General features: G+C 38.8%; 1 protein-coding gene across 3 annotated transcripts in view; it reads right to left on the bottom strand.

The window, feature by feature from the left end:
* Positions 1-19,710, bottom strand: part of LOC144473851 (uncharacterized) — a 136,634-nt gene extending 116,924 nt beyond the window's left edge. The window contains exon 1 of one of the 3 annotated variants that reach the window (XM_078188154.1): positions 19,489-19,710. In XM_078188154.1, the coding sequence (XP_078044280.1) occupies positions 19,489-19,628 (140 nt within the window). In that variant the 5' untranslated portion in view covers positions 19,629-19,710. The remainder of the gene's footprint in view (positions 1-19,488) is intronic. The other 2 variants (XM_078188147.1, XM_078188158.1) reach the window with 2 other exon arrangements.
* Between the last annotated feature and the right edge of the window lie 5,337 nt (positions 19,711-25,047).

Here is a 25,047-nt window from a genome sequence, read left to right as displayed (position 1 = left end):
TAAAATAAAATGCTGTTATAAAAACAGTTGTCGAAGTAGGTTTGATAACCCGCTCGAGCAGCCAAAAGATAATGTATCAATATCATGTTGCGGCTCTGTACAGAATTTTATTCGGGAAACTTGCAGTTCTACCGACGATACGGGACTGTAATAACTGCAAGGAGAAGATACCAGCCGGTTTCACGGAACATATACTTTTCTCGAAGACACAATTATCAGTGAACGTTCGTCAAATCACCTCTCGATGCGGCGGTCACACTCCACTAACTGTTAATGATTCTGATACGATGTTTCTGCACCTTGTATTTATTACTTTATTTTACTTTTTTAACTATTTTTCATTTGCGATTAAACATCAAACGCATCACCGCTATCGAAAAATTCATCGTAATTCTACATAATCATTCTAAAGTAGGTCGACTTGTTCAAAATTACATCTCACGATCGCACTTTGTTTGAAATAAATTAACACCACAAATCTCAATCAAAGTTTCAAATTAAATAAAAATATTACACTGTGTATCGAAACAGTTTCGTAAACAAATTCACTATGTAATAAATAACCTTCTAGCAGGCAATTTTCTACGAACTAACCATTCGAACACGAATTCGCTCGTGTATTCTTAATGTAACAATCACAAACTATCTGGTTAAAATTCACAAACACAGCAGATGTTAAATTATCCACAAAAACTTCGCACGATCGTGGCGTATAATCGAAATATATTAATAAGGCGTATAATCGAAAATGCTGGCGAAACAAAATGTCCTCGACAGCCGGCAAATAGACCGTAAGAGGTTATTCGTTGCTGCGCGTGTTCTAACGGTCGGGCAAATGTCGGATTGACAGGTCGGAACCCGTTAAAATTAGTATCGGCGGCGCGGAATGGTAATGAGAATCGACTCACCATAATCCGGTGAAGAAATTACGCAGTTTCAGAACCATTTTCCTCCGGTTTTCTTCACCGAGACAGTCGCGGCGAGCGCTTCACGCGAACTCCTTTGAAAACGTCTAGGGGTGCGCACGAGGGTCACGCATGGTGCGCCGCGACCGTTGGAAACAGTCACGTGCCAAAACACCGCAGCCAGCTGCCGAACAGTCGTATTTTGCGCGGGATACGCGAGCCGGCTGTTCTGCCATTGGTTCTCCTTCTGTTCAATTCAATCGAGCCGAGAACACGGATCCCTGAAGGGGAACAACTGTCCGTCGCACGCGCACTCTGATTCCGTTCCTCGAGGCATTTGTTCACACATTGGAAAGACAATCTTCGAGCAATTGCGAAATTGTTCCTCGAGATTATTTTATATTGCTTCAAATAGCCTAGCTTTTATTTTGCAATGCCGCGTGTAAACTTCGTCACCAGAACTAGGTCATATTTGTAGAGGAAATAATTAAAATAGTATTTGAACGATAGACTCTCGCAATGTAGATAAAATAGTATTTCAAGCAAGGCCTTTACAATAAATAAAATATGTTAATTTGATAATATGAAAAAAAGAGATGAAACGTGAATGAAAGTTTGTTTAACCTAAAAATGTAAAATAAAATATTGTACGTTATTTATATTAATTATATATAATCATAATTATACATTTCACATTAGAATTCTAGAAAAATAAGAATATTTTATTTAATGATAAGAAATTAAATAAATAAAATATTACGAATTACGGCACAAATATTGTCAATGTTTTTCAAATGAAATACATACTATTTGAACTATTAACTCAAAAATTGTTTGTAACTAATGAAACGTTTTATTCTCAAAAGTACGTCCTCTCGAAGAAATAAACTATTTTATTTTCTAAAATATGTACTAAGATTTGAAATAAGATATTTATTGATTATTCGCCATTTGAAATGTCATTTTGTCCAGTTCTGTTAATCACGACAAGAGAAAGGATCGGTTTAATATGTATTCAGAAATGTTCCCCGGGTTTCGCGTGAACAAATAAATTGAGGAGTTAAATAGTACAATCGATAGCTTACAGCTAATAGTAATTACCTGGAACATTGTACTACAATGTACAGCGTCGACTCGCATACAGATCGGTACCAAATAGGAAATATAAGATGAAATCGTTCGAGCGTAACGAGACAGCTGACTTTCCCCTATAAAGAAAGCAACCGCTGCCGCCGCCGCGAAGCAGGCAATCCGCCCCACTCGTGCGCAAGGCTGGTTGCAGCGCAACAGGCGCCTGTCACGCTGTACACAACGGTACAATAGTATATCGGAACAATGCGTTGCATACAATGCCTGTAGAACGTTCTTTTCTTTACATTTCTTTCACAATCAACTCGTTGACTTTTGTGCAAATTCTGCAGCGTTTCATGATGAACGATATCCTAATTTTTGTAGTATTTATAGAAGCTAAAATGTTTCCTTGAGAGGTATTCATTGTGTAGTTGCTTAACAGATATCTTTTAATATTTCAAAAATACTTTAAAAGTATCTTTTAACGTAAAATTTAAAGAATATGCTTTAAGTACTGGTTACTTAAAACATATATTTGATTACTTAAAAAATATATTTTAAGTGTCTGCCTATACTAGTTATTCAAGATATGGCTTTTAATACTTAAAAAGTTACTAAAAAATTGTTAAGGAGATACTCGTAATTGAAAAATATCTTTTAAGGATTATACTCCACTGCAGATATTAGGTTGGTGCATACGAAATGTCGGATTTTTTTACATGCGGACGTTTGTCTTCCTGTTTTCGTTATACTTTTGTTTTTGGCATAACCTCGTTTATGTTTTTACAAGCTAAACAGTATGAAAATGAAGACAGTTTGAAAACTTCGATATCAGAGTTTATTAATTCGAAAGATCAGAATTTTTTTAAGACAGGCATCTATGCTTTAAAGTCTCGTTGCGAAACGTGTATTGAAGCGAATGGAGCATATCTTGATTGAATAAACAGCTTTTGAAAAAAGATATGCAGTTTTATATATTCACTTAAAAATCCGACATTTCATACGCACCAACCTAATACTTAAAACATATCTTTAAGTTATTTTGCTGTATTAACTGCTTAAAATATATCATTTTAAAGATTGTACTGTACTAGTTATTTAAATTATATCTTTTAAATATTGGTTACGTTTTTCTATATATTTCATTGGTTCTGTTTTAGTATTAGTAACTTATAAAATATTGGTTGAGCATGTATTCCCTTGTAGCAACGATAATAAACTCCTGACACGCGAGAGTAAACCTTATTCAGACTTCTATAATAATAAGACGCTCTTTACAACCAGAGACACTGATTTACTACAACACTTTTCCTAACAACAAATATTTACTTCTTCTACTGTTCTAAGATTTGCATTTCCATCTTCCTGTACCTGAATATGTCTCGCACACAAATCCCATGCAAACAAAACCAAGACATAAGAAACGATAGTTACTGATAACGATGCAATCAACTTGCGTCCAAGTTTGCTATCAAGCTCTAGATTAGATTCACTCATCGAGCGACCGTACACGCACACGCGCACATTGCCCTGCTACATTATATCATCGCCTCAATTACACCATAAATTTTTTCCAAAACCCGGTATCTATTTTTAGATGCTGTGCAACTCGGTATCAATGGTATCGAACAATGGAATATCGCTGATCTCGATGAAAGAGATAACGTCCCTCCGTGTGATTAATAGCCATTCACCGACACATGGAACGACGATTGACTAATTAAGCGAATATTTGCGGCTTGTCTGCCATTCAGTGGTGAAAACCGAAGAAAATTTCGTCGCGGAGATATCTCCGAGCTTGAAATTTCGTCGATTCGTTGAATTCTCCGGCCATCGAGCCGAAACGGCAGCGTTGCGTAACGAAGTGGGAGGATGGATCTCCAGCGGGGTAGCGACTTAATTATCCGCAATTATAATTAATCATGCCCGTTCGCCCGGCACCGCGGGGCCAGCGCTGAGAACGACACTGTTCTCAGACAATTTGTCGAGGCCCGCGGAGATTGCATTTCGAGTCCTTTCGTGAATGTCCTCATTATACACCGTTATCTGCAGCCACTGTTCCCGGCCAGCTGATCTCTCACGGAGTCTCTCGGCTCCGCTTTAGAAAATCCGAGCGAATTCGTAGAAAGTGTAGAACAATTTACATGCGTGGCGTTTACGTAGGCCGGCCCTTGCTCCGCCAGCTATGCCTGTTGCTCTTGTCCTTTCACTGTCACGATTATTCCAGGTCCTGTCGTGCGTCCGCTGAGAAACAGTGGGTTCCTCTCGCTACGAACCCGGGAATCCAGGTGTTCGTCAGCCGATGAACGCTGCAACCGTGATTCGGGGAATTATGGTGTTCGCGTAGTGGCTGTCGATTGACGGTTGCTGACCGATGAAGGAGTTCCTACATTGTTGAGAAAGTAAAAGTACACTGCCGGATTGCTGGGCTGCGGCTCGAGTGCTCGTTGCTGAGTGGACTAGTCTTCTTTTGTAGACGATGTCGACCAACTGCAGACAGAGTTTTCGTATTAAATGGGGTTTTGAATATTCTCTGCGAACGTCTACAGTTAGATTGAGCAGTTTGGCGGACCGTAACCGGTTCTCTAGAAGTATATTGTTTGGTAGAGTAGACACAATGTTGCGATCGAGTAACATGTCCCTTTGTAGCTGTTCAGTTTTTAGGATAAGACTCTTTGCTTCAATAGTTAGTTCATTCTTTAGTCAAAAACATAATTCTCTAGAACTATGTTGTTTAATATGCTATACGCAATGTTGCAATTGAGTAGCATGTTCTTGTTTATTTTCCAGACCAGTTCAGAGTTTAATCAAATATTCCCTGTTTCATCCGTTCATAAACGAGTCTTCAACTTTCAAAACCACAATTCTCAAAAATTATATTATTCAATCGAATGTACTCGATGTTGTAACTGATTAGTCTGTTCCTTTCTGTCTTCCAGAACATTCCAAATCTTAATATCTTACTCACGACGCGTCATTATAGTGGCTTTCACGGATGCTTCGTGCTTTACTCAATTGTATGATTAATTATTAAAGTAAACGATTAAAGTGAAAGTGTATATTTACAATACACTGAGAAAAGAATATATACAACTAATACTATATATAGTTATACCAACAAAATATATATATATATATTAAGAAAAATGGTGCTTTAGATGTGAAAAATTTCATTGGCACAAAATCCAGCTGTTAATATTAACCTAAGAGGTTAACATAGAACTCTGTTTCAGTAGTTCAGTTTTCAATAAAAACCACAATTGCATAAAAATTTATCGATTGATAAAATAAATACAATGTTAAGATCGACCAGCTTGTTCTTCACTGATCTCCAGATCAGTACAGATTTCCAAATAAAATATTGTTGACTACGTAAATAATTTTCATATATCTATCACAATAGAAATTCGCGCTGCAAGGACTTCGGTCTGATAATAAAGATCGCCTGCAACAATTACCATCGCGAAAGCGTTCTTGGGAAACGACGGAATCGCTAAGAAGAATATCCGTTTTCAAGACCGTCGTATAACGAATCGCCGCGATTATTCAATTATTTAATAACGTCGTGTCTATGCGACGTCCGATATAAATCACCGCGGCCGATATTTTCCAATTGCTAATAGACTTTGTAACAGTAGTCGCTGGCAGCTCGTAAATCAGTCGGCCGGTGTAATTAGCCGTCGGCGGGGCCGGCGTTTAACGCGCTCCGAAACCCGCGAAATTACAGTGCAACGTAAAATCTGAATATTGCCGGCGAGCAATTTGAAAGTAAATTCAGCAATAAATTCAGCAGGCTCGCGTTATCGCGCGTCCGCGTACGCGCTCTCGCGAGGACGCTGCCTGTGCCGCGTTCACGCTCGAACGCACGGCTCTTATCCGACGAGGATCTCGCAGAGATGAACGCACACGGAGTTTCGGAGGAAAAGGACGACGAGGGAGAAGGAGGAGCCATGCTTTCTAACTTTTGCCTTGTAAATCGCGCGCCATCGGAAGACGTACGCGAGCCGATAATATCACGCGTTTGTTGCAGTGAGAACGGAGTAGTGGAGTTTGAAAATACTGATATAAGGACATTTCTGGATTTTGGGAACACTAAATTTTGAGGGTGGAACGATGGAGTCAGTTACTATGCATTTAGTTTATTTTTAAGCGCGATCAACTTCATACACTGCTCCAAAACCATTGTAGCATGAAAAAGATTTGGGTGAAGTTGCTGAAGTTTAATTGATGATAACTTCGTGAAAAATTATGATAGGATGATGGTATTTCTTTTAAATTAAAGATTGAAATCTCTATTTTAAAATGATATTTCTTGATTTTCAGGTCGGTGGATCCTCGTGACGGTAATGTTTTAAATTTGAGGCCACGTTTGTCATATTGAAAATTAGTCAGTACGACAAAATGCACGAACTTTCCAGAATTATTTTCGAACATATTGTTCACGGTTGAAAAAAATTTGATCCTGCACTTTTAATTTAAAAAGAGAAATGTTTCTGTGATTTGCTTTCGCAAGGTTAGAGTAGTTTGAAGTAAAGAACGTAAAGACAAGATTCATGTATTTTGTGGAACTTGGTAATTTTGAATATGACAGATATGGAATCGTATTTAAAATATTACAGCAGTAAGACTGCATCGATCCTGAATATAAGAAAATATCATCCTAAAGTAGAGACTTCGAGCTTTAATTTAAAGAAAGCGTCATCATCCTACGATGATTTCTCGCGGATATATATCTCAGCGGTATATTTATTGAATAAGACATATCAAATGTTTTATTAAAATAAAACTAATAATACATTTGTTAGAATCAAACATGTAAAAGACGAAAGCTCTTACAATACATTTTAAAATATAAATAAAAAATGTAAATTTAAAATATAAATAAAAATGCATTTTCTTAAATTTTTGTCACAGTCTTACATATAAGGAACACTATTTTTTAAATACTACTATACTCGCAAACAATCGCAATTTTCCAAAACAACTGTTTATCTATTATCTAGTATACTAAGCCCTCTACCAGCTAAAAAAAATTCGAATCACTTGACGAAGTCATAAAAAAATTATCCCATTTTGAAAGCTGTACGAACACTTTGTGCATACCGACTGTATTAATTTCTCCGAGGACTCAAATATACTAAATAGAATGAAAAATACTAAAGAAAAAAAAACGACGGATGAGGACACTGGTTTCTAGAAAGACGAACTTTTTGTAATACTACCGTCTTTCACCACTGATAAAAGAAACAACGTGTCGGATTGCACCTCGAAAATCTTGCAATGAAATCGACGAAATCGCCATTGTCTCATTCTCGAACGATCGATGGCATCGTGTCTGCGCATCGGGACGACCGACGAAAGACGAGGCGGAATCGTGGTCGCGTCTCTATTTTTAAATCAATGCCAGCCAAGTCGGGGTAAAAGCGTATGATCAGAATGATAGGCGCGTCGTTGATCGACGATCTGAATTCCGCGAGGATCAAGCCCGCTTAGCATTAGCCACACGCAGCCATTTGGCGCGAGGGTGCATCGATCAGGTGCCCCGCCTAGTTGCAGGGAAACGAGCTTGATCATCGATCCTCCAGCGGGTTTCCATTCGTTCAATTATTCCATCCGCGCGGCCGCCCGTTTCCGTTCACCGGCGGGAAGTGATATGAATTCGCTTCGCTATTCACGATCGATTCTGTCTCTCCGATGTCCAACCTTAGGCCGGGTGTAGTTCTAAGGCAAAAGTACCTATTACAGAAAGTTTCTAGAGAGGCTATAAGATTACCGTTCGCTTTTTATTAGAATCGGAGAGTGCTGTCGTTTGAATATTTGTACTATTGCGCGGTAGCGTGAGGAAATATGAAATATTTATTTATTTTTAATATTTATGTTATTTATTTTATTTTATTTATCTGTTTAGTTATCTATTATTAATATACTTTGTTTAGAAATTTATATTGTCTAATATTTGCCCGTTTTATTTGGTTGGTTTTTTAAGACGAATACGAATAATAGAGTGAATTAAGAACGTGTACCAACATTGTGTCGAATTACTATTGAATTACTAAATGAATTATAATTAGAAAGTAATTACATTATACTATAATCAAATTGCAGAGAAATTCGATTTTATTATGATTGAATTACGTTACAATTTAATTATAAAGTGATTTGATTAGATTATAATTCATTTGCTAAGTGATTCAATTACAAAGAAATAAAATTATATTATACTACAATCAAATTGCATTACATTTCATTTATAAAGTAATTTGATTAGAAACAAATTCATTTACATTACAATAAAATTACATTGTAATTCAATTAGAAAGTAATACAGTTACATTATAATTCAATTATATCACAACTCAATTGCAAAGGTGATATTTTAAAATGATATTATAATCCAATTACATCACAATTGAATTACAAAGTAAATCAATTATGTTACAATTAATTTACGAAGTAATTCTTTCACATTCTAGTGCAATTACAAAGTAATTCAATTACTTTAACTGAAATATTGTCCATCTTTCCTCCGCTTCCTCTCTTTCCTCTTGTCCCTTGATCCTCATGTCATCTGTACCTTTCGAATCACCCTCACCCTATCTTCTCCCCACTACCGCTATGTCTTACCTATAAAAAGAACTGTCAAAGCGTCCAAAACAGGCAGAGCTTAATCGACTCCAGAGTAAACCGCGCCAAGCTCACCACACGACCAAAAATGATTTAACAAAAACCTCTGTTAAATAACAACTGTTGCACTCATTTCTACGATTGTGACTACCAACAATTTGCTAAACGGTAAATACAAACGATCCGAATCGTGTAACAAATGATTACTCGCAAACAAGCGTCAACCGATGCAGCTGCGAAAGAAATCGCAACGCAAAAGGGTAAACTGGCTCCACTAGCCCAATTGTTGAAATCTGGTTTCCCGCGGTCGACAGAGGGATCAGTTAGCCTACTGTCAATGAAAACCGTGGTGAATGAAACGACAAGGCATCGAGCGGCCACGGTATCCTTGGAGGTGTCCCTCATTATCAGGGAACGACATTCCACGTAACAGCGGCCCCGTCGACATAATTTCCATTCGGAATCGGCCTGATCGGCCATCGGTTGGCATAGAAAGTGCTTAGGTAACCTTAACACCGCACTTATCGCTCGGCATGCCAACAAGAAAACGAACGAGAACCCGCCCGATTTTTGCCCCGTGGCTGCCGATCCCCGTGAAAATCGAAACCCCAACCAGTTCCTCTTATCTGCGGCAACATGCGCCCGACGGCTCGCGCTCTGCTCGCTCGACGCTCCTCGCCCTCGCGCCTCTTCTTTCCGCTTTGATTACCCATTCAATGTAGCCGGCGCGCGGCGATCAGCGTGGAAATACCTGTTCCACCGTGTCCACGAGACGCTTTCAACCTGTTCGCTTAGCTTCAAATCAATTTCCGATGCTCCTTTTTCCGAGAGGAATTCATCTCGGCCCGACACCCCTCCCCCCTCCCCCTCCCCGTCCACCTCTCGCCCAGATCCACGGATCTCGCCCGAGGCGTTCTTCGGCCATCTACATATTCGGTGTCCCAACGATCCTCTAACTCAGAGCTGTGGCAACCCGAATCACGTAGGGCGCATGCCAGGGCAGCTAAGAGCGACGCGCTTCGCGGCGGGCTCAGCTGCCCGCGGTTGTGCCCAAGCCCGTAATGATTCCGGTTGGCCAGCTCTGCTCTAACTCATTTTAATCGCGACTTCGTAGACGGCACAGTGATAGCAGGCTTGCCTTCACGGAAGATGTAGTTGAACGAAGAGCAGCGTTATCTCGGTTTACGAACGTCGGTATTGAGAACGGTTGTAACTTCGTGGAAGAGAATCGAATGATAGTCCACGGAGACTTGTTTCCAACCTCGTAGTTTCTAGTTTTATATCTACAAGCTCGTTTTTCGGGATTGGTTTTTGCAAACGTGCAGACGGTGTGGAAGCAGAGGTGATTTTACTGTGCTAAAATCGCACAAATTTTGAGTTATTTACTGTCCAGAGACGACCAACAATTTTTTTTCTTAATTGTAACAATAATTGATTCGAAGATTTAAGCTTTTTCTTTGAAATAAGCTAGCGAAAGTCGTCGCACAATTTTTTTCGCGAAGTTATGCAGTGATAATCGAGGTTTTTCGAAGACGAGGTTGAACGAAGTTCCGTGTTATTGTGTACAATACTCGGTGTAATAACAATGTAAAAGAAAATCATATGACAATCTATTTAGGTTGGTTACAAAGCTTATAGTTTCTACTTTGATACGACTAAGCTCATTTTTCACAATAACTTTTTCGCTCAATGCAGAGGCCAGGTAAGCAAAGACATTTTTCCTGTTTGAAAATCTCCAAGGGCAATGAACAATTTTTTTTCCTGATTGCTGGAAGATTGAAGTTTCCCATTTACAACGAGTTATTTAAAATTCATGATACGATCGTCTTTCGCGAAGTTATGGCAGTATTTTATGTTCCGTGACGGTGTGCGTTGCGATCGTGCGATTAAGTACCTATAAACAGATCATCAAATTAAACTATTTGCAATAGTTTCTGGTGCTAAATGTCCTCGTAGAAATCGTTCTAATCTTATTTTAGAAAGACGTACGTCCCCCGTGTCCATCTCCAGGGTCTACCATCCGAGTGGCGCCAGATCAATGAAGACATCCAGTTTCCTGGCGCATCCTCCTGGCATAGCCCCGCGAAGCCTCGACGCAACATCTTGAGCTTTTTCTTAACTTCGATCTTGTTCTACGTTTTTATTTTGCAACAGAATCCACGGCAGTTCGTTTATAGCTTTATCTTCCCAAGAGATTAATACGCGCATCCTGTTCCTTGATGTTTTCAACTTGCCCGTGAATCTTCACACATCCAATTTTCCTCGACGAAGATAGATTATCGTAATCAGCGTCCTCAATCTCGATTTTTACACGTTTTTCCCTGCCGTCGTTCTTTTTACCATTTCAGGAACAAAATCTCTACGCGCAGCCTCTTTAAATCCTATCATTACGGGCAAATTAATAACACGCTTTTGCCATACGCGTGTCTTGATACGATACTTAGTTTCCGAGATAGAAATTCTGAACTACAAAGTGTTTACAGAAAAAGGAAGATAAATCGTGAAACAAGGTTTCCATTATACTTTTTTGTTATAACTTTCTTGCAATAGTTTCTGCTGTGAAAAATTGTTGTTATAGAACAAATCGTACAGATTAAATCGATGGAAGATTTGTCTCAATCAGATAATCAGTTTCTCAGATAAAAATTCTCAAATACAAGGTGTTTTCACAAAAAGAGTTTTCTATTTAAAAAGTTGTTGTAATCCTACTATATACAATAACTAGTTTTCAAAATAAAAATTCGCGAATACGAAGTGTTTCGACGCGAAACACTTCAAGAAACTAACGAAATTCAAGCTTCTATATTTCATAAATAAATTCGAAGTCAGCAAAACGATGACTGAAACTGCCGTTATTAGCTTCGCGCGTTCGATAAGACGGTAAATTTTGAACATAATCCTTGAAGCCCAACTGGAAAAAAAACTAAGCTAAAGGACTCGCGTTTTGGACATTTTTCTGAAAATTTCGAACCTGGACAATGTGACAACGTTCGAGGTCTCGCGGTGGATGCAACAGGTCGAATACGGCAGCTAGCGACCCGTATATTCGAAAGACCAAGGCTGAAAGGATTAATCGTTTTTTTTTTCCTGCTGGCTAATCAAGATCCATGGTACCATTATCACGACACAGAAACCTACGCAACGTGCCATTTTATGGTAGTCACGGGTTTTTATCGGTCGAAGGAACACGTCGCTTACGCGGACGCGACCAGTTACAAGCCGAGGAAGAGACCCGATCCAGCTTTATACGTCGGTCTCGGTCGGTAATTAACGTACAGTGACACGATTCCAGGCGGACATCCAGCTAGGAAAAACCGTCCACGACGAAGGAAATAATACTGGATAAGGAACAATCGAATAGAATCTGACTCACGTAACCTTCTTGCATTTTTATTAGAACGAGGACGTCGACGACCGAAACGAACGATCGAAATGACAACTAACGGACCGTTGGATATCGATTTTAGTTGATTTTTAATAGAATTTTAGATAGTTAGATTATTATATAATTTTAAATAATTAGATGATATATTACTATATTACTAATATAATTAGATGATATATTACTATATTACTAATATAATATGTATGTATATCACTAATATTACTAATATTGTGTAATCATTATTGTAATGTTAAATTATTATTAAAAATCTAAATTATAAATAATTTTTGTGATCATTAAATCTTAGTAGGGTTTTAATAGAAATTTAGAAAGAAACTTTACGTTCTAATTTTCCTAGAATTTTAAATTTTGTAAATAGTTGCAGGATATTTTATTTTGATTCTTTCGTGTAAAACACTGCATACTCACCCTAGCATAATGTTGACGTAAGTGGTCAATTTGAAGTGTTATTCAAGAGAAGAACTAAGGTTGTTGTAATGTCACAGGAAAGTGGTACTCCATCGATCACTGGAGAAGATGAAGGACCCTCATCGTTTGCATAGATCTCGAGGCAGCCTCCGGTCTTCTTTCTCGTTTCTCAATTTTCGTCTTGAAATCAATTCTTTCTACGAATCTAAATCGATCCATTATAAAGTACGCTTCTCTAGCTTCCATTTAAGATCTCCAAAGATTAAACGTCTCTATGGCAACGCGTAGAAAAATGATTTCAAAACAACCCCGTATCTATGGATTATGCTTTTGGATATCATTGACTGACTTTTGTGAATTTCTCGTCGTGATATCAGATTTTTTCTGAAATTGGAAATGAATCATAATTTCAAGCAAAACCATGCCTATGTATCGTGCTTTTGTATATTCGTGACTGGTTTCTCGCAATTTTCACCTTGGAATCGAATTTTTCTACGAACCTAAATAAATATTACACCAAGTACTTTTTTCTAGCTTTTATTTACGACATCAAAAGTTTGAATATCTCCATGAGAACGCATCAAAAGATTATTTCAAACAATCCCCTATCCGTAGATCGCCCTTTTCCGTACTTGCGACTGGTTTTTCGTAATTTTCTCCTTGAAATCAATTTTCCCACGAATCTAAATCACTTTATCGTAAAGTACTCTCTTCCAGATTCCATTTACGACATCAAAATACTGTCTCCAACTAGCGTAACATTACCAAACATTAGCAGGTCGATGCTCAAACGGTATCTAAGAGTCGCTGAGACTGTCGTAACGAAAAAGAAAACTGGTACTAAATCGATGACTGGAAAGGATGAAGGATCCTCATCGTCTGCATAGATCTTCCAAGACTGCCTCGGCTCCTCTTTCTCTTCCTGCCGGTGCTCACGGCTCGGTGGCCCATTGTTGTGTATTGTATATCCTCGAGGAGTGCACAACACCGGACCCGAAAGCCGGATTCTCACAATCCTCGGTTTCTCCCCGATGGGAAGCGATCATCTCCTCTTTCTCCTCCCTGCTATTCTTTAAACGGAACAGAACCCGAAGATTAATGCCCGATTGTCCAGCTGGCGAACTAATTCTGCGCCTAGGATATCGCGTTCCATTCCGCGAGGAGAACCGCTACCTCCAATCGATTACTCGCCGGCCGCTGGAAGCCCCGACTGACTTTTCAATAGGCCCCGATAAACTTCGCCAGAAAACTGGCCGGCGTTCACCTGTGTCGTTAACATGGATTCTCTTCTCTCTTTTTTTTCTTTCGTCGAACGGTACGAAAATGATCCTCGCGAATTACAGATGCACCGTTAAACGATGAGAAATCCATTCCGGATTATTTCCGAACAGGTTCTCCACATCGATTTTTAAGACGTTTAACCCCTTAGCTTACAATGACGTATGAGAGACGTGATAGTTTTTCGGGGCCAAACATAAACAAAACGTCTCAAAGACGTGGTAAGTCTACCGGACCAAACATAAACAAGACTTTGGGCCCGCACAGTTGGAAATCAAATCGTAAGGCAAGGGGTTAAGTAAGATCTTTCTTACAACTCCTTTTTCTATGCCTGTTTTATTCCCTTAACTATATTTGGCTACGGAGTTTAATATTATAATTAGGTTACGGAGTTTGTACCGTTATGCTAAAAATTAGTGGTTGAAATAAGTTGTTATCGAAATTTTTAGTTTCTATTTTATTTCTGTTCCTCGCGATCTTTTTTAAAAATTTCTATTTTGCAGGATAATTGTAACTTAACTCCCTCTACATATGTCTAGATCTAAGCTACATCTATTTTATTTAATAATTACGGTTAATGTCATAAGTAGTTTGCGGTTTTTATGCATTTATGGTGAAAATACAGTGGCTGAAATATAATACTGCGAAGACATAAGAAGAATTTAATAATTCTATTACGAAGTTTTTAACTAATCAAAATAATTAAAAGAGACAATTTCTTTTTATTTTATATCTGTTCTTTACAATCCCTTTTAAAAATTTCTATTTCGTGCAATAATCTTCGCAATCTAATTATGATAATCTAACCTAGATCTATCTTAGACCTATTTTATTTTATAATTATTGCATTTATAATAATAATTATACAGATCTTTCAAATGTAGGAAAACGTACAAATCAATAAGCTGAAACAACATTTTTATTTTTGCTTTACAATAAACAATCTTCTAAGTGTCGAGGCAAATTTTTTTTGAATTTTAACTTTTGTAACATGCCGTATGAAAGTGTGAATTTACATAAACATTCGCAATCTAATTATCATTATAATTATAAAGATTACTATTATTATTATCGCTATTATTATCTCTTTATTATTGATTATTATATTATATTATTATATTATTATTACGCCTTTATTATAAATTACGATAATAATTGCTATATAAATTCTTATTATTACAATCAATATAATAATAATAATAATATAAATAATATAATATTTACTATTATAATGTATAATAAACGCATAAAATCTCCAATTTGGCCACAACAAATCGCATCCTTTCCATCGAGATCTCTCGGTTAATCTCGAGAAACAAGAGCATAGTAGCGACAAAAATATGGAACGTGTAATTCGGTGGTGCATAGTGTTTGCAGTATTAAAAAGAGAAACACGGCTGGCACTGGTCTAACGGTGTTTAATTGTCCCGCGATTAATAAGTGGTTCTCGGGGGCCGTGGTTTCCCCGGCTCCGATCCACGAGGAGCGTACACACGTTCACCGTGTCTACGTAAACGTCCGCAGAACGCGGATTTGAATACGGTCATTAGTTCCTGCTACCGTTAGAGATCGAGGGAAAAGACAAGAGCAACGCCGCGCGAATCATAATTGCGTTATCGCGTTGCGTAACTTATTAGCAGCCTTCTATTTTTTTTTTTTCCCCTCTTCGTCTTCTTCCCGGTTATCGTCGACGTTCCCAAGTCGAGACAAAGCTGATCGCTCCCTCTGCGAAGGTCATTTTCATAACGAACAAGCAGGCGTTAGCTGCCGTTCGGTTCTCGTTTCGTCTCGCTGGTTTCTTTTCTTCGCCGCGACTGTGGCGCGGTCGTTTCGAAAACTCAGCCAACGTAACGAACTTCGATCGAATTCGAAATTCTTCGATGCTGAGGCTACCGAGCTCTGAGCACGATAGATCTGGAGTGGCGATCGTTAATTTAAGACGATGAGTTTTAACTTTAATTACGTGTGCATTGCGTACGCGTTAGTCAGTTATTTACTTAGCTGGCACTAACGATACGTTTTTCTAGATCTTCTATGTGATAATTGACTTTTTTTGCAGATGTTAATGTAACCGGCATAAAGTACGATCTTTTACCTTCAATTTGAGATATTAGATGTTCAAAATTTCTCATGGAAAGGCAGCGAAGAATTAACTCGAACCCAGTGCACTTCTTGAAATTATGTTTTGGGTACTAGGGACGGGATTTTGCGATTATTGAGGTGATCTCGAAATCTTTTTTGTGAAACTTTATGAATTCACTGTAAAAATCGATCTCCCAGCTTTCGTCTGCGATATAAAGTGTTTTAAAATCTTGACGAAAAACATTGAAAGATTATTTTAAAGTAACCCCATGTTCACGCCTCATGCTTGCAGATACTATCGACTGGTTTTTCTAAATTTTCATCACCGCAACATATTTTTCTGCGATCTTTAATAAATTTGTTATGAAGCGAATAAATTTGTTATAAATTCCTTTAGATCTCAAGTCACAATTCTATAGAATCTGATCTATCAAAACAATTTTTCACGATGAAAAATATTATAAGGGCATTGTAATAAAAAAAAAAAAACTATAAAGAAAGCCTCGATTCTCAATTAAACTCTGTTTTTCTAAGAACACTTTGTAGTTGAGAATTTTTATCTCCGAAACTAATTACCGTATTGCGATGAACCATTTTCCATTTTAATCTATAAGATCTGTTCTCCGACAACAATTTTTTACAATAAAAGACGCAAGGAATTTTGTAATAAAAAATGATAACGAAAATCTCGCTTTTAAGCTGTAGTTATAAGCTGGAACTAGGGAACCGGAACACGAGAAATTGAATTTTCACGCCAGAAATTGTCAGGCTCCGTGTAGCAATCGTTCCGCACCGCTTTCCGAAACAAGAGATACAAAAGATCGTGATTTCCGTTCGAATAATATCGGTGTCTTCGTGAACATTTCTCATCGAAGCTCAAAATTTATCGCGCCGTCCCGGACGTAGAATCCACTTTGGCTACCTAGTGACTTGTAAAATCGTGACTTTCACTCGGCCAACGAGGGTGCAACATCCTCCATGAATTTCCTCAACATTACCCGAATGGGTATTACCATGAAGAGATAGCATCGTTGACGATGTGCCTCGGAGCTTCCTTCTATCTGGATGAAAACCGTGATCGATACGAAATCCTTCTCGCATTTTGTTTCCTTTTTGCGCGGCTCGGACTGCGAGTACGGCCCCACTTTCTCGCCCGCCGAGCTCGGACTTCCTGCCTTTCGATTTATCCGACTTTTCCACCCACTTTCGTTCGCTTTTCAAAGGGGACTCATCAATTTCTATTAAGCGCGAGAGAGCTCGGTCGTTCGAGCGTTCATTATCATTATTAATGCCGGTCGAAATTATCGACCGTTTAGATTAGGCTCGATAAGGGGCACGAGGCTCGTCTCGTCGATGTAGGCTCAAAAGTTTCGTCGAGGAGGATCTCTAACGTAATGATCCAACGAAATGAAATGTATCGAACATCGTCTCATTGGATCGTAGAAATGAAAATGCTGCGGGGCGAAATTATAAAAGAGAACGAAAAATGTGTTTCATGTTTTAATAATTTTTTTTAATAAATAAAAGAATTTGTTACTTGAGTTTGTTAACTCGCCAACTATTGAACTATTTATTTTGTCAAAATAATAAAAATTAAATTTCTAGCACGCATATAAGTGATCTACAAAATGCAACGTTTGAAGCTCAATTATTCGCTCAAATAAAAAAGTTAAAAATATAAGTTTTTTTACTCTTTTATCGTATAAAAATAATTTTACTTTTGTAGATATCTCTATCTGATTGTTTAACAAACCAGGGCGTCAAGCATTAAAAAAATGCAAGTAATTTCGAATAAATTGCGCGTCAAAAAGCGTCCGAATATTTTCGTGGTCGACTGTGCATTGTATTAAAATTATAATTTATATACAGCTATTATTTTGATAACCCTTTGAGTTTAATGTTGAAAACTTAATCAAGGAAAGCCTCGTAGAACATAGAAAATAATTAAAAGCTAAAATTTCCGAATATATAACTAAACTAAGCACAGTGTCAAATGAAAATCTTAAAATCTTTCTTTCGACACCTTCGATAAAAACCATTGTTAATCTAAATAACTTGATAAATCATGGACGAGATTACAATGGCTGTTCGACAATTTTCTCAGAAAACGTTACCCGTTGATCCACGATTTAGCAAGAGCTATTAGGAAACCAGCAGTTAGATGAAGTGTTCTGTTCATTGGACAGGTGATCGATTGTGTGCGTTTCGCGTAATTTTCCAGCGTAACGGCGATGGTCGCCGCGGAAAATGAAAAACGAAAGGAACACGCGGTTGACGCAACTGACCGACAGTCCTCGTAAAAGGGAATCTCGTTCCTTCGGAACGACATCGGCTCCCACACGGTGTTGTTGTCACACGTGACTGCGTTCCGCGATCACGCAGGATCAGTACGGTCCTTTAGGGCGATCGTGGATCACGCGTAGGAAGTTATTCCACTTGTTCTGTGGCTGCGTGCTGCGCTGCGTAGCGTACATATCCAACCATAATTCCGTCTACTTTTACCTCCGGTCGACCTTCGCGTTACGACTCACTTCTCCCATGAGTGACCGGCACGATTCCGAAGAAAAACGATTCTCCAATTATCTTGCTCAGGCGTGCGCTCGCACACACACACATACACACACACTCGTCGATCTTTATCTGATAAGAGTTCCGGCCGAAGGTACGCCAAATTGCATTGTCTTGCAACAACGGTGTTCCAAACATTGTTCCCTCATAGGCACGACGTTAAAGCCGATCGCTGAAAATCCTATGCCTGCGTTGGCCGCCAGCGAGCGCTATTTTTTAAGCGATTCGTTGCAGAATAACTTCAGCGAGCACCGCAAAACCAACCCTTAAAACTCGCGCGACGTCGAGGTCATCGAATTAACTCTTGGACGGCGACCATTTTAACGATCTTTCACGCGATATTTGTAACAACTTTAAGTTCTATTCCGTAATTTTTCAGATTTATTTCGCTGTAAAGAATTGTTGGAATTTTTCGAACAAAAGAGAATCGAATTATTCGAATTAAGCCTTATTTGAACAAAGGATAATTCAAATTAGGAATTACTCAAATAAAGAATAATTCACATTAAGTGTTACTGGAATTAAAAACTATTCTAATACAGAGTTAATTAAATAAAGAGTTATTCGAATAAGAACAGGCTTCGAATTCTTCGAATAAAGAATAAAATCGAATCAAGTATGATTTGAATAAAGAATAATTCGAATTAAGAATGATTTGAACAAAGAATAAATCGAATTAAGAATTACTCGAATTATTCGACTAAACTTATCTATTTATTAGCACTGTTCGAGTGAAGAAATTTTCAAACGTTTCGACTGATTTATGTAAGTATTATTCATAAAAGAATTATTAGAATTACTCGAAGAAAAAAATTATTCCAATTTCAATAAAATACTCGACTAAAAGAATTTCGAGTAAGTTCCAGCTCTGGTTATACCCACTGACCAGCTACGTTTCCCAACGCTCCGTTTCAAATGGTTACAATAAAAATTCTCGTGATCGGTGATCATGAGCTCCAAACGATAAAACACGAGTATTTTGGTGAGCCGTCCCATCCGCAATGCGCAATGCGTTAAGGGGTAAGAACGGTCGGCGCGAAAGTCGTAATTGGCACGAAATAGACGTCTCGAGCGGCGCCTTCGGGCCTCGTCGTGGATTAAAGTAGCTTTGGCAAACGATCGAATCGGACAGGAAAGGTGACTCACCTGTTCTTACGCGGCAGTGTCGTAATCGCCATGTCCAAGGACCCGTCGTAGCGATGATTATCCTTGCTGGCTCGCCTGGGCAGCTCCGCGCATACGCCCTGCGTGAAGCTGTAGGTCCTACGCTTCTTCAGGCACAACATCTTCGTCGATGGGTACTGCTTCGATCCTCTATCGCACTGTTACCTCATTACGAACCACTCGGGCACTACCGTTTTTCTTTCACTGCTCCCTGGACAGCACCGTGTCCCTGCCTCCTCGCATCTGGCCCTGTCAAGACACCGATATACTCTTACTGTCTTTCGTCAAACACGTCTTCGCGAGTCACGGGGGGACCGTTCTGCTAATTTGCTAATGCTCCCTATGTTTTCTTAACTGAGCAATTTTCCTTAAACCCTCCAACAGATGGTCGTCTCGACAAAGATCAAATTTCATATGCTTCGCTATCATTTGTTATTTTATTTAGCAATTCTTTCAACGTTTATTTTTCATGCACTTCTTCTAGACACGTTTGATTTGATATAAAGCTTAATGAACTCTGTTGACGATTTTAATTAATTGTCAGAAAGTAGACAGTTAAATGACAATATTTAAACTCTATACTTTCTTTCAACGATCGAATAGAGGGCCAGTTTGACAAAAATAATACTAGATATGCTCCATTTGTTATTTTATTCAGCAATTTTTCTACGTATTTTCTGATGCATTTCTTCTAGACACGTTTGATTTTATTTAAAGCTTAATGAACTCTGTTAATGATTTTAATTAAGTGTCAGAAAGTAGATGGTTAAATGACGATATTTGCATTGTGGGTTCAAATGACCCCTAGTCTCGGCGTGCAAATGTTATGTTTTATATCAGTTTATAAAAGTAACTATAATGATAATTATATGATAATTATATGATAATTATTATGATAATTATTATGAGTGTTACTGCAGTTCTTGCGACAAGTTTACCTGTGTCAATATATCGCTGCTCTAATTCAATACCGAGAGATTTTAAAAAGGACGGATAAATAGCATTATCCGGATAATGCAATACTGTGATATCTTTACATGCGTAAGACAAAAGCATTAATCACCATATATCCATTTCTACGTTCTTTCTTGAGAAATATTGAGACCTTGAAATATCTATATTTATACAGATACTAAGTAAAGAAATACCTTCAACAGTTTTTGATGGAGCAACTTTATAATTTCAATAATAACCGAATTATGTATAAGTATCGAATCGGAGCAACGATATATAGAATAAATAACACATCAACGTACAATCTGTATAATCGTAAATTAACAAATTATCAGTAAATTAATAAATTACTATTTATTCTACAGTTTACAATTCATTATAACTGTTTAATTGCAGACAAACGTTGAGTTCGATTTCTGCTTTGAAAAGAAAGCGTTCAATGAATTACGTTCACGGTGAAATCTTTATAAAGAGTCCGACAAGTTGTTCCAACTGGAAGGAGTTGAACGAGCTATTCCATTTTATGTATCTTTTATAGGTATTTAGCTGGCGGCAATCAGCGTGTTAAAATGACTAGGATAACGGAAAATGAAATGACATCGATTGCGACATAAAATTGTCGTGGCACATGCAATCGAATCGATCGTAACCGATCTCGACGGTACTAATTGTTCAATTCGGACGGGAACAAAATGTTTCGAGACACGAACGATGAGTCAATACGTTCTATCCGGCGAACCGCTAATTGATCGACGGGCGATAATGAGGTTTGGACTTTCCTTTAAATGACTTCCTTCTAAATTGCTACCTACAGCGAGCCGAACGCCTATTCCGTGTTACAGAAAATTGCCTCTTTAAATCGTCTTTCGCGATTACATGCAAAATCGAAAGAAATGCCGATCGCCCTACAAGCAGCTCGAACAATGGAACACTGAATCGAGTTGTAATGCGCGAAAGTATCAGATTCATTTCGGCTGCCTTTGAAAAATCGTTTCAACGAAGAACTTGAGAACGGCCGTCGGTCATTTGCATAGAGACAGAAGTATAATCCGTGGAAATGTTACGCTCCCTGACGGTCACCGGATACCACCGGTTGCGTTAACGGGAGAGAGAAGCTACTCCGCGATCTTCTCTTGACCGTTCTGCGCACAGCTAGCAGCAAACTCGTATAAATTGATGATTCTTTGACGGTCACCGGTGGCCGCGCCCGCAACGATGCGAGAAAAGCTGCGGACAATAGCGTTTCGGCAGCTCCTATTTTCATACATCGAAGAAAAATCACGGATATTCGGAATTACGCGACGGCCACCGGTGACCGTCACAACGTGAACAGCGATGAAACCAATAGAAACGTACCTTCGATCTTCACCGATTTCGTAAATAGAAGGCGTCACGAAAAATTTGGGGCCGGTCAACGACGACCGTGGCATTTAGAATGTTCCGTGATCCAGCAATCAGTGGCGACCCGATGCAAGACCACATTTCCATGCCATATAAGTACATGTAAAATCGATCAACGGTTGAATCATGCTCGAGATAAGAAGACTGATAAGAAATCTTCGCGATCTTCGAAGCGTTTTCGGATTACCGTGGCTGCACAGAGGAAATTCGATAAGAACAAGGTGCCGTAGAAAGAACTACGTGCTATTATCACAAATATCACGGTCCGCTCGCATAGCTCGCGACAAAAAGCCAACCGCGGAGAGCTAATAATCGAAAAAACCGTATCCGAGCCACCTGGACACGCTAGTTAAACCACTCCGCGGACACCGCACAGCACGCTCGCCGGATCCGGCAATCCAAAGAGAAGAAGATCCCGGCACCGCCAATGCCACGATCTTCGATGCAATTTCTGTCCCCGGAAACAAGTAACAAGTTCCAGCCGCTTTTTCCTACAGGGAAACAACGCTGCATCGATCGAACAGTTACAATTGCTCGGTCGATTGTTACCGGACTGCGGAATTCGTGCGTTCGTCGACGGACTTCCACAACGTACCGATTCCACGTTCCCTCCGTCGACTCTACTTTATTTTCCCGATCGAGAAACCATTTTATCATCAACAACAAACCTGCCGAGATATGAGAGCGAGACAAGAAAAATTGCCACGTAAAAATCCTCGTATCGAGGATAGAATTTATTTTTAATTCCAAAATAGAATTTGTTTTCCACAGTATTTTTGTTTCGGCGTGTGCCCGAATAAAAATACATATTCAATAACATCTAACGGCAACAGCTTTACGGCTTCGGTAATTATGAAATGAAAAATGTGAAACCGGTCGTTTGACCGCCCGATTGTAGATTCAGCGTTAAATGAGAAATGAATTTACAAACTGGCACGCGTTTAGAGCTTCTGACACCGTTCACAAAGTTTCCAATTCGTCGCTATCCGACAATCGATCCTGCTGTTTTTAAATATTCTTCTACCTGGAGATCCTGCTTCGAGACACAAGGCTACCGGCAAAATGCAACGCGGGTCCATTGTAAGCAAATGCAATGTACGATAGAAATGCTGAACCGACGCGCAGTGTGATATTTCGATTATCCGGGAGGCTCTTAATACTCGACAACTATGTATATGTTTCTATTCTTTTTTCGTTTGTGTTCGATTATGATTACCTGGAATGCTGATTTATGATCAGTTTTAAATTGACTTGGTAGTTTTAAGAAAAATATGTATTATTCTATATCATATATTAATAAAACGGTTCGTCTTATATTGATCTACTATAGTTATAAACGTAGACATAATATATATATTTTTTATTTTCTAGTAACTAGAACTTTATTCCGGATGCTAGCAAAATCCATATTTGCCCACGTCTGACAAAGTTTGCGGATCATTTTAAATTATAATTTGCAAACTATAATATATTCCATGTAAAAGCTTCTTCGATAAAACAAATTGGAAAGGCACCTTGAAGAGTGAATAATAATCATCAAAATAAATACAATACAAAATCAAAGCTCAAATGCTATATGATAGTAATACTTATTCCGTGTCACCGTGGGTAAGTAAAGAATTCCGAATAATTCCATATTTCGAGGGTAACTTGTATATTTTGTAGAAGCATTCGAAATCGACGAAATATCACGCACTCTGCGACGGTAGCTGGGAACGGAGACAGATCGGCAGCCTAATAGTTGAGCAACGATTCTCGGGACACTAACTGGTCGGACAGGCACATCCAGTTTCAGGCACAGAGTCCGAACAAACAGTTCTGGTGCGGCGCGGATCGAGTTTCTGGTTGCACCAACCGATCAAACCGAGACACGCCGATCAAACCGAGACAAGCCGATCGAACCGAGCCCGCGACAGTTCAACGTACCGATCCCTCGTAGTTTCTCGATCGGCATCGATCGAACGAAAAGCAAAATAAAAGGGAAAAGAAGCCGGGCAAAGAACACGAATAGAGAAAGGTGTCCGGCGGAGTGATCGGACGCGACTTGGAACCGAGCGAGACCGCGACTGCTGCAGCGCCGAGTCAATTGTGATCCTTTGATACGGCCTATACCCCGGCCGGAGGCGACGAGAGGCGGAGAGGACGTTAGGCTCGCAGCGAAGTTATAACTGTACTGAAGGCTGCGCTCAGAATCTTTCCCTGGGCACGAGTGCGCGCCCGGTGATAATGACCCCCACGAAAATTACGGGGGCACGCCGCGAACCCGGCCGGCCGCGGCCGGTATCCCCCCAGTCCCGCATGCATTTCGTCGGATTCCGTTCTTTTCGCTTCCTCTCGCCCCCCGCCCCATTTGTTCCCCTGTCCTTCTTCTATCCTTTATCGCATTTTCTCGCTTTCTTATCTACCTTTTTTCGGTCGTTGTCGCTCTTTTAAATTAATTGTTCGTCGTTGCGGCGTTACGGTTGAACATTCGATGTGTATCCATTTTGAAATTGTTTAAATCGGTTTCTCGTTATTTTCTGGCTTGTAGATTGTTAGTTTTTAGAATATTATGCAGGAGCAATTTTGAATGGCGAGATACAAGTAGCGAGCTTAATTAATAGTATTTTAGGAGAAACCTAGGAGACACCATTTTAAAATATTTCAAAATTGATTTCTTTTAACATTGTTACAAATTAATGTTTTTAAAACATTATGCAAGAAGTTACATGTTTATTTAGCGAATATTGATGAAGTTAGGGCGTTTTGAATAGTGATATACAAGCAGTGAGCTTAATTAAGAGAAACCTCGGAGACAACAGCTTGGAAATCGATCTTTTTATTGAGCTTTATCCTAAATTAATGTTACTGTGCCGAAAATTGACGAAGTCATGGTGTCTTAATCAAAACAATCCAAATAAAATCATGTAGAGTTCAAGACAAACTTTGAGGACGCCATTTTGAAATATATATTTCATATGAAATGTCGGATTTTTCAGTGGGTATATAAAACTGCATACCTTTTTTCAAAAGCTATCGATTTAATCACAATGTGCCACATTTATTTCAATACACTTTTCCCAACGCGAATTTAATTCATAGATGCCTGTCTTCAAGAAATTCTAATTTTTCGGTTCAATGAACTATAGCATGGAATTTCTTCAGACCGTCTCTATTTACATACCGTTTAGCCCATAAAAACTACGC

Source organism: Augochlora pura, chromosome 7 (assembly GCF_028453695.1).
Source record: "Augochlora pura isolate Apur16 chromosome 7, APUR_v2.2.1, whole genome shotgun sequence".
NCBI lineage: Eukaryota > Metazoa > Arthropoda > Insecta > Hymenoptera > Halictidae > Augochlora > Augochlora pura.
This window is presented reverse-complemented; position numbering and strand designations above follow the sequence as displayed.